This window comes from Oncorhynchus tshawytscha, linkage group LG13 (genome assembly GCF_018296145.1).
Source record: "Oncorhynchus tshawytscha isolate Ot180627B linkage group LG13, Otsh_v2.0, whole genome shotgun sequence".
Taxonomy (NCBI): Eukaryota; Metazoa; Chordata; class Actinopteri; order Salmoniformes; family Salmonidae; genus Oncorhynchus; species Oncorhynchus tshawytscha.
Window position 1 is genome coordinate 71,919,125 of NC_056441.1, and position 16,911 is coordinate 71,936,035.

The window sequence follows — 16,911 nt, forward strand, 5'->3', positions numbered from 1 at the left end:
ATGACAGTATGGTACAGTGTGGTATGACAGTATGGTATGGTACAGATAGTATGGTACAGTACAGAAAGCGTATGACAGTATGGTATGGTACAGAAAGGGTATGACAGTATGGTACGGCACAGAACGGGTATGACAGTATGGTACAGCACAGAAAGGGTATGACAGTATGGTACAGAAAGGGTATGACAGTATGGTATGTTATGGTACAGAAAGGGTATGACAGTATGGTACAAACATGGTATGACAGTATGGTATGGTACAGACAGTATGGCACAGAAAGGGTATGACAGTATGATATGGTATAGACAGTATGGTATGGTACATAAATGGTATGACAGTATGGTACAGAAAGGGTATGATGGTATGGTACCGACAGTATGGTACAGTATGGTGTGGTACAGAAAGGGTATGACAGTATGGTGTGGTACAGAAAGGTACAGGAAGGATATGGCAGTATGGTATAGACAGTATGGTATGGTACAGACAGTATGGTACATAAAGGGTATGACAGTATGTTACAGTACAGAAAGGGTATGACAGTATGGTACAGACAGTATGGTACAGAAGGGTATGACAGTATGGTATGGTACAAACAGGGTATGACAGTATGGTATGGTTAAGACACTATGGTACATAAAGGGTATGACAGTATGGTAGAGACAGTACGGTACATACATGGTATGACAGTAAGGTATGACAGTATGGTACAGTACAGACAGTATGGTACAGAAAGGTATGACAGTATGGTACAGTACAGACAGTATGGTACAGTATGGTATGGTACAGAAAGGGTATGACATTATGGTATGCTACAGACAGTATGGTACAGACAGGGTATGACAGTATGGTGCAGTATGGTATGGTACAGACAGTATGGTACGGTACAGACAGTATGGTACAGAGAGGGTATGACAGTATGGTGCAGTATGGTATGGTACAGAAAGGGTATGACAGTATGGTATGCTACAGACAGTATGGTACAGACAGGGTATGACAGTATGGTGCAGTATGGTATGGTACAGACAGTATGGTACAGAAAGTGTATGACAGTATGGTATGGTACAGAAAGGGTATGACAGTATGGTGCAGTATGGTATGGTACAGACAGTATGGTACAGAAAGGGTATGACGGTATGGTACAGTATGGTATGGTACAGAAAGGGTATGACATTATGGTACAAAAAGGGTATGACAGTATGAAAATGTGGATCCCGTCCAACCTTACTCTTTTCCTGGTGATTTGACAGTATTTTACATCCAACATGATAACAATGCAGTGCATAGCATCCGTCTTACGTGCTCCTGGACAATTCTGCTATTTCATGTGTTTTTTAAGCTGATCTTAACTTTTTTTGTACATAAGGTCTCTACCATCAATTCCTATGAAAGAAAACTTTGGAACATCAGAACAGCAATCACTAACCTCAATTTGGACAAACATTTCTATGTTCTGCTTACTCCGGACCAGACCCTAATCCCCGGGACTCGAAAGGAAGCTGTGGCGAAAGAGAGGCAGGCAGGCCAGAACCCTGACGTGACTAGGTCGGCGAGCAAATAGACAACTACTGCTCTCTATTCAACTGGCAAACGTGCAACACTGGAGAACAAACTGGGTGAGATCCGTTCGAGTCTATCCTATCAACAGGACCTGAAAAACTGTAAAATCCTACATTTCCGAGAGTTGTGGCTGAATGAGGACATGAATACACATCTTTCTGGCTTTTCTATGCATCATCAAGACAGGACTGCAAACTCGGGTAAGACGAAGGGATGATGAGTGTGTCGCTTTGTTAACAACAGCTGGTGGGTGAGCTCTAATGTTAAGGAAGTCTCAAGGTTTGCTTGGCTAAGTTAGAATACCTGCTAAACTGCAGACCATACTATTTACCAAAAGTGTTCTCATCCATATTTTTCGTAGCTGTCTATTTACCACCACAAACCAATGCTGGCATAAAGACCTCACTCACAACGATCTGCTTAGGGCCATAAGCAAACAAGAAAATGCACATTCAGAGGCAGCATTTCTCATAGCCAGTGATTTTACTGCAGGGAAACTTAAATCCGTTTAACAATTTTTACCAGCATGTCACCTGTGCAACTAGAGGTAACAAAACTCTAGATCATCTTTATTCCACAAACAGAAATGCATACAAGGCCCTTCTTTGCCTTCCCTTTGGCAAATTAGACCATAACACTATCCTTCTGCTTCCTAGCAAAAACTCAAACAGGAAGTGCCAGTGACTCATTCAATATGGAAGTGGTCCGATGAAGCAGATTCTATGCTACAGGACTGTTTTGCTAGCACAGATTGGAATATGTTCCGGGATTCATCAGATAACATTGATGAGTTTACCACATCAGTCACCGACTTCATTAATAAGTGCATTGACGACCTTGTCCCCACAGTGGCCGTACGTACACACCCCAACTAGAAGCTATGGATTACAGTCAACATCCGCACTGAGTTAAAGGCTAGAGCTGTCGCTTTCAAGGAGCGTGACACTAACCTGGACATATAAGAAATCGCGCTACGACCTCCGACAAGTATTCAAAACAGGCAAAGCATCAATACAGGACTTAGATCGAATCTTACTATGCTGGCTCTGATGCGCGACTGATGTGTCAGGGCGTGCAAACTATCTTAGATTACACAGGAAAACCCAGCCACGAGCTTCCCAGCGACATGCCTAACAGACAAGGTAAATGTCTTTTACGCTCGCTTCGAGGCAAGCAACATTGAGCCATGCATAAGAACACCAGCTGTTCTGGACGACTGTGTGATCTCGCTCTCTGTAGCCGATGTGAGGAAGACCTTTAAACAGGATGCATACTCGGAGCATGTGCTGACCAGCTGGCAAGGATCTTCACTATGGCGTCTCAAGATGGACAAACAGTACTATTGCCATTTTTATTTTTTAAGTGAAGAGAGTCAGTGACCCTGCACTGACTGACCTCTGGTGGGATGCTGTCATCGGAGTCAGAGCTGTCATCTGATCCCTCTCCGTCGATACTCATCTGGAGGAGCTGGTCGATGGTGGCGTCCACCGCCCCGTTGTTGGAACGCAGGACGCACTCGATGACCTCGTAATCCATGGTGGGGAACATGATCTTGAAGTCCTCCATGGCCTGGTTGAACTCCAGGCGCCGGACTTGTCGGTTAGGCCGGCTGTTGTTGAGATCTCCTGGGGTGGAACCACCACTGCCTCCCCCTCCTCCTCCACCTCCCCTGGAGCCTCCATTACTGCTGCTGCGCCTGAACAGGCTGGTCATCTTGCTGCCCTGACTGGTGCTACCACCTAGGGGTTAGGAGGGCACCTAGACACTCACCTCGCACCCTTAATCCTCTACCTTTCTTGCCTTTCTTTCTTTCTCTCCCTTTATCACTACGCTCCCGTCTGATTGTGTTTCTCCTGACTCACAGTCTCATCATACCACCACATGGATGGCAGTCCTCTGAATATAGCGGAAGAATCAAATGCTCTTTCTTTTTCTCTTCCTCAGCTTGTTATTCAGCTACATCCAGCACGGCTGGCTGTAGAGAAGGGGGTCTTTGGTTTGTGTCCACTCCTCAGTCCCGTCACCAGTTTCAGGTCCGGGAGCGCCAAATTGGGGGACCTGCATCTCTGGTCTAAAACAGTCGGCACCTAAGAGGGAGATAAGGAGGGGGGGTGAACGGGTTAGCAAAGCTACCATGTTAATGTAATACGCACAGTTAATTTCTCCTTTAATTAACAGGCACCTAGGCTCTACACAGAAGCAGTCACCTAGGCTCTACTGAGAAGAAATCACCTAGGCTCTACTGAGAAGAAATCACCTAGGCTCCAATCCCAATAAAGCACCTAGGCTCAATACAACTACGGGCTAAAAGGCTACAGCCCCAGAGCCATTGAAATAGAATAGGGAAAACTGACATGGTTCCACAAGATTTGACATGGCCTTGTCCAAGAGGGTGTCTCATGGGGAAAGATGGACTGCGTCCCCACTCCGCCTTTCTGCTCAACCTTGCCAGGCATTACCATGGCAACCCAGACAACGTCTACAGACTAAACAGTTGGCATTTGAATGAAAAGGTGAAACTTTACATGGCCAGCACTGTAGGAGAATATCATATTTTGAATCACGTTATACGCCTATAATCCGACTCACCAACAAGGCTAGGATATACAGTTGCAGTCTCACTTTCCAGTTTCTAAAACAAAGCCTGTTTCTTTCTCCCAGGGCCAAATAAGAGCCATAGAGGAACAAACGTTCTGCCAACTAGGACTGAAGGAGGAACCCAAACATTGGCCTACACACAGCCAGTCCAGAGAAAGTATGAGACCAACTAGACCACTGACTGACTGACTGAGATGCTCTACTGGAACGGTTGGGTATGGACATGGAGGGAGTGACAGCTGCAGCAGAAAATCAACCAGAACCAGTCAGCCACCACAAACCAGGACAAGCACTCAAGAGCAGTAAAACAAAAACATGCAGCAAGAGCAAAGAAAGGTACCATTGGTCAATGAGGATTATCCACATGAAGATCTGTGATGCATTTAGCATGGGCTTGCTTAGCTGTCCCTTTTTTTCTCTCTGACACAATTGAAGGACCTTGCAAGAATTAAGCCTGATAGAGACAAAGAGGGTCAATGTGTCTGGATGACCTTGGACTACTCAACTGATGGACTGGTTTTTCATAACCAGCAAACAATACATGGATATAAGTGAATGGATTTTTACTGGGGATTCACTTGACATTGACACAAACAGATATTCCTTTCATGGCATTCAAACCACTGTGAAATTATTTTCATTTAACCATTAATCCACCACTAAAGCGAAGGCGGACAGTTTTTCAAAAACCACAGAAATGTGTCAGATGAATATCAAGGGAAACTCCAAACAGTCCGTTTCAAAATGTTTTGAGCTTAGACCCATTCTAAACCAATGGCTTGAAAATGAAGTATCATGTAACATACTAGTCTGTGACCTATTTACCTTCCGACTGGACATCTACCAGCTCTCTGGATGTTGAGCATTGGCTGACATACACTCCAAGGTCTGTCATGCACTCCATGGTCTGTCATGCTTGATGGAGCTTACAAAAATGCCCCATTCCACAACTGTTAGCCTGGTATAAGCCTACATTCAGTTGCAGACCTTCCGTCAGATTCTCAGAGGCTAGGCAGGGATTTCAAATTCATTTTTCCCCGGGGGCTGCCTTCGACCTTCAACGAGGTCTGTAGGGCCGCACTGAAAACTGGTTATATTTTCTTGCCATCAACATCAGCAAAAAATTTGCAAACAAATTGTCCTCTATCATTTTTGCTCCCTAACTGTCAAGCTTTCATTTAGGTAATTATTAGCAAGCTGGACACATGTTTAAAACCCTTTGGCTAAGGGTAATGTCAAATTCTGAACCTTTGAGGTGTTATGGGAACTCACACCTAGGCTACACGTTAACATGGGTTCTCAGTAACCAAACATCTGGTTGTTGCCTGGAGTCGAACTTGATACATACACTCCATGGCCAAAAGTATGTGGGCACCCCTTCAAATTAGTGGATTCAGCTAGTTCAGCCACACCTGTTGCTGACAGGGTATAAAGTTGAGCACACAGCCACGCAATCTCCATAGACAACCATTGACAGTAGAATGGCCCATACTGAAGAGCTCAGTGACTTTCAATGTGGAACTGTCATAGATGCCACCTATCCAACAAGTCAGGTCATAACATTTCTGCCCTGCTAGAGCTGCCCTGGTCAACTTTAAGCTCACAGAACGGGACCACCGAGTGCTGAAGCATGTAGCCCGTAAAAATTGTCTGTCCTCGGTTCAGCTCATAAAAATCGCCTGTCCTCGGTTGCAACACTCAAAACCAAGTTCCAAACTGACTCTGGAAGCAAAGTCAGCACAAGAACTGTTCGTCTAGAGTTTCATGAAATGGCTTTCCATGGCCAAGCAGCCGTACACAAGACTAAGATCACTATGCGCAATGTCAAGCATTGGCTGGAGTGGTGTAAAGCTCACAGCCATTGGACTCTGGGGCAGTGGAAACACATTCTCTGGAGTGATGAATCACGCTTCACCATCTGGCATTCCAACGGCCGAATGTGGGTTTGGCGGATGCCAGGAGAACACTACCTGCCCCAATGCATAGTGCCGACTGTAAAGTTTGGTGGAGAAGGAATAATGGTCTGGGGCTGTTTTTCATGGTTCGGGCTAGGCCCCTTTGTTCTAGTGAAGGGAAATCTTAACTCTACAGCTTACAATGACATTTTAGACGATTCTGTGCTCCCAACTTTGTGGCAACAGTTTGGGGAAGGCCCTTTCCTGTTTCAGTATGACAATGCCCCAGTGCACAAAGCGAGATCCATACAGAAATGGTTTGTTGAGATCGGTGTGGAAGAACTTGACTAGGCTGCACAGAGCCCTAACGTCCCATAGAACACCTTTGGGATGAATTGGAATGCCAACCGCGAGCCAGGACTAATCGCCCAACATCAGTGCCCGTCCTCACTAATACGCTTGTGGCTGAATGGAAGCAAGTCGCCGCAGCAATGATCCAACATCTAGTGGAAAGCATTCCCAGGAGAGGTGGTGGTTGTTATAGAAGCAAAGGGGGGACTAACTCCATATTAATGCCTGTGATTTTGGAATGAGATGTTCAACGAGCAGCCATGTAGTGTATTTACATTGCTAGTTATAAAAGTTTATGCTACGTAGAGTAAACACTAGAATAGGAAACAAGATCCTTTACCTTCAGGTTACCTCTCCACAGCTGAAACAGAGAGCAGAGTTGCAGTGACAGTTTAGTTCACAGAATCCCTGACAAGTTCCAGAATCCCTGACTAGGACTATAGCTAGGAGTCATCTCTGGGTCCAAGTACCTGGATTTTCCTCATCCTGGTTTCCATTACAAGAAAGAGGCCAAGGGGGAAGAGGAAAAAAAACAGAATTCCAAAAATGTAAGGGTCCTCTGAGAGGAACTGGAGTGTCCTTTCGATGCTCTGGTTAATAGCTATCACTACTCTCCCCCTCGCCCTCCCTCCCTCTTCTCTGTCCCTGTAGTGCTGGGAAGAGAAATCCCTGGCTACGATGGGGGAACAATGCATCCAGTGCCAGCCCAACCCACATGGTAGTGCCAGGCCCCGTCCAGCAGCACAGACAGAGTCCGTCACTTCTCCCACTTCGCTCTCTTTTACATGGAGACGGGCTCTGATGTAAACAGGGTCATCTCGCCTTGGCACTGATGATAGTGTGTGCGTGTGAGACTGAGACAGCGGGTCTTCTCACGGTTGTGGAAACTTAGCTGTAAAGTGGATTATCCCAAGGAAGGCACCTAATCTCAAAAGGCATTGTTCAAGTGGACTATTGAAACCAGTGCTGCACATGACTATGTTTCACCTGGTGTCCTGTGCTTCCTCTCTGCAGTAGACAGTCAGAGGGAAGGCAGGCCATTTTCATGTAAAAGGACTGTTACATTCCCCAGCAAGAAAACCAAAAAATGTTGCTCATACAGAAAGGGGAACTAACAAAGAGTCACTGACAACAACCCAACAAAACAGGTGGGTTTTAGGAGGGGGTTCTGAAAGACACTCATGGGAGTGTCCACTGAAAGTTGACTAGCAACAACAACTGGAAACTACAGTGCCTTGCGAAAGTATTCGGCCCCTTTGAACTTTGCGACCTTTTGCCACATTTCAGGCTTCAAACATAAAGATATAAAACTGTATTTTTTTGTGAAGAATCAACAACAAGTGGGACACAATCATGAAGTGGAACAAAATTTATTGGATATTTCAAACTTTTTAACAAATCAAAAACTGAAAAATTGGGCGTGCAAAATTATTCAGCCCCTTTACTTTCAGTGCAGCAAACTCTCTCCAGAAGTTCAGTGAGGATCTCTGAATGATCCAATGTTGACCTAAATGACTAATGATGATAAATACAATCCACCTGTGTGTAATCAAGTCTCCGTATAAATGCACCTGCACTGTGATAGTCTCAGAGGTCCGTTAAAAGCGCAGAGAGCATCATGAAGAACAAGGAACACACCAGGCAGGTCCGAGATACTGTTGTGAAGAAGTTGAAAACCGGATTTCGATACAAAAAGATTTCCCAAGCTTTAAACATCCCAAGGAGCACTGTGCAAGCGATAATATTGAAATGGAAGGAATATCAGACCACTGCAAATCTACCAAGACCTGGCCATCCCTCTAAACTTTCAGCTCATACAAGGAGAAGACTGATCAGAGATGCAGCCAAGAGGCCCATGATCACTCTGGATGAACTGCAGAGATCTACAGCTGAGGTGGGAGACTCTGTCCATAGGACAACAATCAGTCGTATATTGCACAAATCTGGCCTTTATGGAAGAGTGGCAAGAAGAAAGCCATTTCTTAAAGATATCCATAAAAAGTGTCGTTTAAAGTTTCCCACCAGCCACCTGGGAGACACACCAAACATGTGGAAGAAGGTGCTCTGGTCAGATGAAACCAAAATTGAACTTTTTGGCAACAATGCAAAACGTTATGTTTGGCGTAAAAGCAACACAGCTCATCACCCTGAACACACCATCCCCACTGTCAAACATGGTGGTGGCAGCATCATGGTTTGGCCCTGCTTTTCTTCAGCAGGGACAGGGAAGATGGTTAAAATTGATGGGAAGATGGATGGAGCCAAATACAGGACCATTCTGGAAGAAAACCTGATGGAGTCTGCAAAAGACCTGAGACTGGGACGGAGATTTGTCTTCCAACAAGACAATGATCCAAAACATAAAGCAAAATCTACAATGGAATGGTTCAAAAATAAACATATCCAGGTGTTAGAAGGGCCAAGTCAAAGTCCAGACCTGAATCCAATCGAGAATCTGTGGAAAGAACTGAAAACTGCTGTTCACAAATGCTCTCCATCCAACCTCACTGAGCTCGAGCTGTTTTGCAAGGAGGAATGGGAAAACATTTCAGTCTCTCGATGTGCAAAACTGATAGAGACATACCCCAAGCGACTTACAGCTGTAATCGCAGCAAAAGGTGGCGCTACAAAGTATTAACTTAAGGGGGCTGAATAATTTTGCACGTCCAATTTTTCAGTTTTTGATTTATTAAAAAAGTTTGAAATATCCAATAAATGTCGTTCCACTTCATGATTGTGTCCCACTTGTTGTTGATTCTTCACAAAAAAATACCGTTTTATATCTTTATGTTTGAAGGCTGAAAGGTGGCAAAAGGTTGCAAATTTCAAAGGGGGCCGAATACTTTCGCAAGGCACTGTAAAAAGACACCCACCATGACTGCCCAGTACATTTGATCAAGAAGAGGCAAACAAAAGAAACACCCACACCAAACTTGAAGACAGGAAGCAAACCAAAAAGGTGGAGCAAAACAAAAATCTGGGAAATCAGACAAAGGAATGTTTTTCTAGAAATCAAATAGGGAGAGTCAACTAAAGGTGTTGACCCTCTACTTATCTCAAGACAACTGGAGCACTAAGCCAGCCACTCTTAAATAGCACCTGGGCCACGACGGGTAAAACACCTTCCCACAAGGAGATGGCAAACAGCACAGATGTAACACATACTGACCAACGAGGTGACACAAATTGGTGTGTCCTACGTGCTAACAAGCTATACTTGCTAAAGTCCGAGCTCAAAACATAAATGGTAAATCCAAAGTCTGTAACAGGACCCATGGGCACCTACGTCAAGTTTATAGGAGCCAGGGGTTGGAACCGGTTCAGGGAACAGAACCAAAAAACAGAAAATGATTCAATAATCTGAATCAGAAAGGAAAGGAAAGCGATCTACACTGTTCCAGAAGATAACCTTTATTTGAAGAGCATGGGAACCGGTTAATAACGTTATTTTATGTTCCAGGCATTTTTTTCTTGTCCCACAAAAATGGCAACAAAGTGCATATGCAAAGCCCTCATCTGTCACTCAGAAACGTATTGCAGTGTCTGCCTGCCAGCTGAAAATCTTTGGCAGTGTGTGTGTGCGTGGTTGTGTAAACTTCCTAGGTAGCCTAGTGGTTAGAGTACTGGGCCAGTAACTGAAAAGTCGCATGATCGAAACCCAGAGCTGACAAGGTAAAAAATCAGTCTTTCTGCCCCTGAGCAAGGCAGTTATCCCACTGTTCCCCGGGCGCTGAAGACGTGGATGTCGATTATGGCAGCCTCCTGCACCTCTCTGATTCAGAGGGGTTGGGTTAAATGCGGAAGACACATTTCAGATGAACGCATTTTGTACAACTGACTAGGTATCCCCCTTACCTGCCCCTCCCCCTCTGAAACATAGCTTACAAGCGTGATTCAGAAATTAAAGAGAGAGATGTTTAATTAGAGAAGAATGTATCACCTTTTTTAATACTAGTTAAGTTAAGGACACTACAGGATTTATTAACTACAAAAAGGTAAGACATCTTTTTAACTAGTGCTGCTCTGCACACACAAGCTTGTTAGCTAGCTAGCTAGCTAGGAAATTAGAAAGTGTTTCACTTTGACCTACATTATCCATCAACTCTTTAAGCCTGTACATGTCAATGGGAGATGTCAGTCATAATACCAGTTAAGCAGAACTTATTAAAGTGTGTTTCTGCCCATAGTTGTTTCTACCATGTTACCCTCTGTAGCTTGTGTGGTCTGGTCTGTTGAGGTCACATTCGAACGTACAGAGTATGTGCTGTTGAAAGGGCGAGTTACCTTCCCGCCAGCAGCTTGGGACACTGGGCTCCCCAGGCAAGGACGTCACTGGCCAGCCAGGAAACAGGATATCAGACAATATGATAAAGTGCTTTATGATAGAACACCCTGTCATGTCTTCACATTATCATGCCAGAAACATCATAATTCTTCCTTATGACTACTAAATGCTCGGATACATTCAGGGATGACTACAAAGGATCAATCCCCCAACTTTCCAGTAAAGAATGCTGATAATATTATAAATTATGCATCTGATCCATCTCCGGGCTATAAAAAGACATGTAGAATAACTGTCAGTATTATGGGACCAGAATCACCCCCTACTTGTAAACACTTCCCTATCGTAAATACATATTATAGCTTCCTTCTTTTGGGCTCAACATCCCTATTTTTGTACCAGCAGCCCAAGATTATGGAAAACTGCATATTTCTTTTCAGAAGGTTGATTATGTATATTAAGGCCTCAGCGTGCGCATCTCAGCAAAGAACCCAGGCCCAGCCATAGACTCCTCTCTCCTTCACACACAGACCTCTTCACATCAACAAGACCATATTCATCTGCACCTAAGAACCTGCTATATTTAGCAGGGAATCCATTGTTCTTTGTCCTCCAGGGCCTGTATGTGTGGCTGTCTCCCAACAGAAAGTGAACAAAAAGGAAACAGCAGCGCAGCCCTGGTCATTGTGCTAGAGCAGGTAAAAATAAAAAAATACACGACCCTTCGATAGAGTACTAAGAAGTCACCATCTGATGGATTACACTCATCTAAAGTAACTATGTGGAGCAACAGACTCTGAATGACTAAATGCAGCCAGTCATTCACTTTGATGCTGGAGCCCTTTAAACTGGCCTACATTAACACAGTTAAGCAGAAAATGGAGGAGGGGATGATCATGAATTAATCTGGTTTCAATATGTAGGAACACGGTGACAACAGAAAAATACATTAAAAAATGAATCTCCTATCTATGTAGTGGAGAACAGTCTCATTACTCAAGTGTTACAGTCTTCTCAGATGGTAGGCTCCATCTCCCAACACGATTACGAGTCCCAGGCTTGTCTGTCCCCATGACAACCAGACCCCTGCATTCTATCTGGGGCCATCCTAGTGTAGGTGGGACATCCTGTGTTGACCACTGCTGCTAGACTATCACATTATTTAGGGCCAGAAAGCTCCATTTATACATCTCTAATTTACGGGAGAAAATATAATTTCAGCTATGATAAATCCACACTCAATAAGTGGCAGTAAAACACCACAATGAAAATCATCTCTGTAGTCCCTTACTAAATCTCCCACAGAAATGGTAAGACTGTGTCAATACTCTATAGGCCTACATCTTCACAGACACGTGACTGAAAGTCCTTTGAGTCTTGGCTAGTCTAACTACAAGACCAGCTAGTTCACAGTCCTGCCCTGTGCCTTTCACATGTGTTCAACAGCCATTTGAAGAGAGTGAGGCCCACTTTTCTTCAGAGGGGCAGGCAGACTTAGGCAGAGATGGCAATCCCCCACCCCCACTCTCAAGGCCCAACAATAACAACAATAAACTCACCCTTATTAGCTCTCAGGATGCAACAGCTGTTATGCTAGCCATCTGCAAGAGAGCCAGATAGATCCAAGACACCCACTTAGACTACAGCTAGTGCCAGACCCAGCTAGTGCCAGACCCAGCTCCAGGAAGACATGCCTAAAATTGATACAGAGCCCGAATAACACAAAGATAGATTGGTCCTACTACTGTTCAAAAGTACAAAAATATCCTGAAATGTAGCCGTACATATCAAACAACTGTCGCTTTACACAAGATATGAGCCCCACTACTGCATGTGTATCCAAAATGCTGCCTTAATTTGCGCCTACCAAACACGCACAGATCAGCCCGACAGGATTCTTACATTTCTGTCGAATTTGTGACACTACGCAATGAGCATAACCAAGCCGCCACTCCTCCAGGTGCGCAATATTTTCATAAAAGCTAATTATTGGGCACAATGACATCACTTTTACAGTAGCCCATCGTACAATGACTGTGTAATGCAAATGGGTGAAAGAGGGAAAGTTTGCCTACTTGTTTTAGTAGGCTACACACAGAATTGGTCATACATACAAAATGGAGGTCAAACGGAAATGCAGCAATATACACATCTAATGTTGAAAAGAAGCCCCAGGAAGACTGGTAGCCCAAGATATGCACATTAAAACAGCACACACCGTAATCATTGATTCAGAACCATGGACAGAACGAGTCAGCACAATGAAAAGATAACGTTAGATGCTCTGTCAATTTTAGAGCACAACAACTAATGGTCGTTGTCCCTATACCTGTCAAATAATGCCAAGCTCTATATCTATCAAAAGCAATTAGATCCGCAAAAGCAAGAAATTACATTAAGAATCACAGATAAATCTAAAAGATGCATTGAAGTAAAAAGCAAAATGCCTAAACTATAATTACATTTAAAAATCAGCTATACAACCAGTGAGGGAAAACCAATAAATGTATAATTCTGGCATGGCGACCAGGGTCATAAAGGTTGTAGCTTACTATTTAGACGAGTTGCAGCCTCCTCCTCATGAGAAGTTCGATTCCATTCTCCTTCCTGACGAAATGTACTCGTTAGGTTGCTCTCAAATGCCAGCTGGACAAGCTGGGCTTTTCGTTTATGTAACATGCTGCATCTGTCTTCACTGCTATACGTTCTTCAGAGTGAAGGAATTTTTCGCACAAGTCCAAATCTTTACGCACAAATCCATGTTTCAGTGCCAACAGCACAGTTGGCATTGCTGACAAAGACCTGCCGTATCTTTGAAGAACACTGAGCGAAGTCCATTTGTTGTTGCTAGCTGTGGTTCGAATTCACTTTGCAAGAACCAACAAACTCTGCTTCCCCTGGTTAAGTTTTGTTTATATCCAACATGTCGTCAGGTACTAGTGGTTGGGGGTAACGGAGGTGCAGGTGCTTGTTGTGATGTTACCCTCGTACTGTTGGTGGTAGGCCCTGGCTCGTCTAGATCTTGTTGGTCAACAGGTAGCGTGGGCTGCTACGATCCTCAACCTCAGTGGTCGGGCCAGCGGGCTGCTATGTGAGCTCGGAATCGCACTCGACATGGTGGTCCTCTGTTGCTCTTGGCAGTGCCCAGACATTTTTGGATATCCATGTTGATTAACCAGCTATAATTATTCAGCTCGCCTCTACCAACACTTAACGAAGCTAGTAGCTACTAGCTAGCCTATTATTAGCTGTAGCTGTCTGGAAAAGTGAATCACTTTTTCCCTCTGAGAAAAAAAACCCCTTAATTTTTAACGACTAAATATGACATTATTACATCCCGCCTCCTCAGATCATGAGCGCACACCCAGCATAGCCTCTGTCCCGGTCTGCGCTACTGTCAGGCCTGACAATGTTCTCTACATTGGCAAAACCGTAATTCATATATCATTTGTTATGTTCATGAGGGAACAAAACTGTGTGTGGGGGGCACAAATTCTATCGGGGGGTCCATGCCCAGCTTTGCCATCCCTTAGAGCCGTCTCTGGCTAGGGTTGTGACGGTCATGGAATTTTGGATGACGGTTAATGGTCAGCCGAATGACCGAGGTCACTATAAAAAACACATTTTCTCCTCTCCTCCACTCCTGACTGTTCTGCTGCTGCAGGGAGGGTGGTGTTGTCTAAGTAACCAAAGATGTGTTTGTTACAACACATTGCTTGCTTCAAAAAGGAGCAACAAAGTTTCATCACCGTGTAGTGTCCATGTAACAGCAGAAACAAACTCATCCACACGAATGCCTGGCGGTTCCGTCTTCAGTAAGCTGTTCGTCCCACAAAAAATAAAATTGTTATAATGGGTAGTTTCATTTTCATGACAGTCTTCACCCAGAACCACCAGTTAGGCTACACAGTTATACATTACCCAGCCCTAGCTACAGCCATGTGAGAGGGCAAAGCTGCACACAGGCACACATACAGTGCCTTGCGAAAGTATTCGGCCCCCTTGAACTTTGCGACCTTTTGCCACATTTCAGGCTTCAAACATAAAGATATAAAACTGTATTTTTTTGTGAAGAATCAACAACAAGTGGGACACAATCATGAAGTGGAATGACATTTATTGGATATTTCAAACTTTTTTAATAAATCAAAAACTGAAAAATTGGGCGTGCAAAATTATTCAGCCCCTTAAGTTAATACTTTGTAGCACCACCTTTTGCTGCGATTACAGCTGTAAGTCGCTTGGGGTATGTCTCTATCAGTTTTGCACATCGAGAGACTGAAATTTTTCTCATTCCTCCTTGCAAAACAGCTCGAGCTCAGTGAGGTTGGATGGAGAGCATTTGTGAACAGCAGTTTTCAGTTCTTTCCACAGATTCTCGATTGGATTCAGGTCTGGACTTTGACTTGGCCATTCTAACACCTGGATATGTTTATTTTTGAACCATTCCATTGTAGAATTTGCTTTATGTTTTGGATCATTGTCTTGTTGGAAGACAAATCTCCGTCCCAGTCTCAGGTCTTTGCAGACTCCATCAGGTATTTTTTCTTCCAGAATGGTCCTGTATTTGGCTCCATCCATCTTCCCATCAATTTGAACCATCTTCCCTGTCCCTGCTGAAGAAAAGCAATGGGCCTCTTGGCTGCATCTCTGATCAGTCTTCTCCTTGTATGAGCTGAAAGTTTAGAGGGACGGCCAGGTCTTGGTAGATTTGCAGTGGTCTGATACTCCTTCCATTTCAATATTATCGCTTGCACAGTGCTCCTTGGGATGTTTAAAGCTTGGGAAATCTTTTTGTATCCAAATCCGGCTTTAAACTTCTTCACAACAGTATCTCGGACCTGCCTGGTGTGTTCCTTGTTCTTCATGATGCTCTCTACGCTTTTAACGGACCTCTGAGACTATCACAGTGCAGGTGCATTTATACGGAGACTTGATTACACACAGGTGGATTGTATTTATCATCATTAGTCATTTAGGTCAACATTGGATCATTCAGAGATCCTCACTGAACTTCTGGACAGAGTTTGCTGCACTGAAAGTAAAGGGGCTGAATAATTTTGCACGCCCAATTTTTCAGTTTTTGATTTGTTAAAAAAGTTTGAAATATCCAATAAATGTCATTCCACTTCATGATTGTGTCCCACTTGTTGTTGATTCTTCACAAAAAAATACAGTTTTATATCTTTATGTTTGAAGCCTGAAATGTGGCAAAAGGTCGCAAAGTTCAAGGGGGCCGAATACTTTCGCAAGGCACTGTACATTGCTATTTTGAGAATGTAAAAACATACACATGGCATGCACACATTAGTTTATCTTTACTGTGTCTAAGGTAAAACAAGTGTTCTCAGATTGTGCACATGATGTGAATTAAAAAAGGGATCATATTCTGCCTGCGGGCCAAGCACGACAGCCAGATGCTGCAACTCTTAAAAACAACATTTTGAAAAGCAGGCCTTGAATCCAGTGCTTGGGGCAGTAGCGTCATTGCCGACTCACTCACTAAAGCGGCTTATAAAGAAGCAGAAGATCAATGGTATAGAATAATGTACTAATAAGAGTGAAGTCTGATTCAAATAATTAATTGATCATTCAAAACATCTGTAGATATTAAAGAAGCATGAGGACCACAGGGAATACATCCAAGTACCAAGTAAAACAATATGGTGGCCCTCACTCTCAAATCCGTCCAAGTCTACGTTTAGTTTGTGTATTAACTTAGCCTCACACAATGAACTCAGTGGCGCCAAGCCCAGTGGCCCCCAGACTTCCAATAGGGGTGATTCCATGGGACAGGGAGTGGACTCTGTGCCCCTCTGAAAAAAAGACCTCTTCCCATCTCATCTTGTTTTCACAGCTGACAAAGGAGCCCAAAAGCAACCAGAAAGGGTCTATTTCAACAGAGCCTGACCCAGACATTATCCCTATCTACATTAGCACAACAGAGCATCGTGTAGCATTACAATAGGTGCATCCGGCCATGGCCTGACTGTACTGAAGACTAATCCATAAACATAACATGTATTCAGTCATGTGGCTTTGAAGTACAAGTTTCAGGCCTTTCAGTGTAATCATATTTTCACTGTGATCTGTTATGCACACCATCCCTGCATTCATCTATTTACCTGGCTATTAGGTTTGTAGCATTATTATTTTTCAATAACTCTTATATGGCATAGTAGTCTAAATCAAATCTCATCCATCCCTTAAAAGGGTAAAAGCTAC

The 16,911-nt window shown here is 43.8% G+C and overlaps 1 protein-coding gene across 4 annotated transcripts in view; it reads right to left on the reverse strand.

Annotated features, from left to right (window-relative positions):
* The window catches only part of LOC112265644 (CUE domain-containing protein 1), a 62,207-nt gene that overhangs the window by 21,258 nt on the left and 24,038 nt on the right, over positions 1 to 16,911 (reverse strand). For 3 of the 4 annotated variants that reach the window (XM_024443161.2, XM_024443160.2, XM_024443162.2), the window contains one exon: positions 2,953 to 3,644. In XM_024443161.2, coding sequence (XP_024298929.1) covers positions 2,953 to 3,270 — 318 coding nt within the window. In that variant the 5' untranslated portion in view covers positions 3,271 to 3,644. Of the gene's footprint in view, positions 1 to 2,952; positions 3,645 to 6,741; positions 7,002 to 16,911 lie in introns of those variants that run through there. The other variant, XM_024443163.2, reaches the window with a different exon arrangement.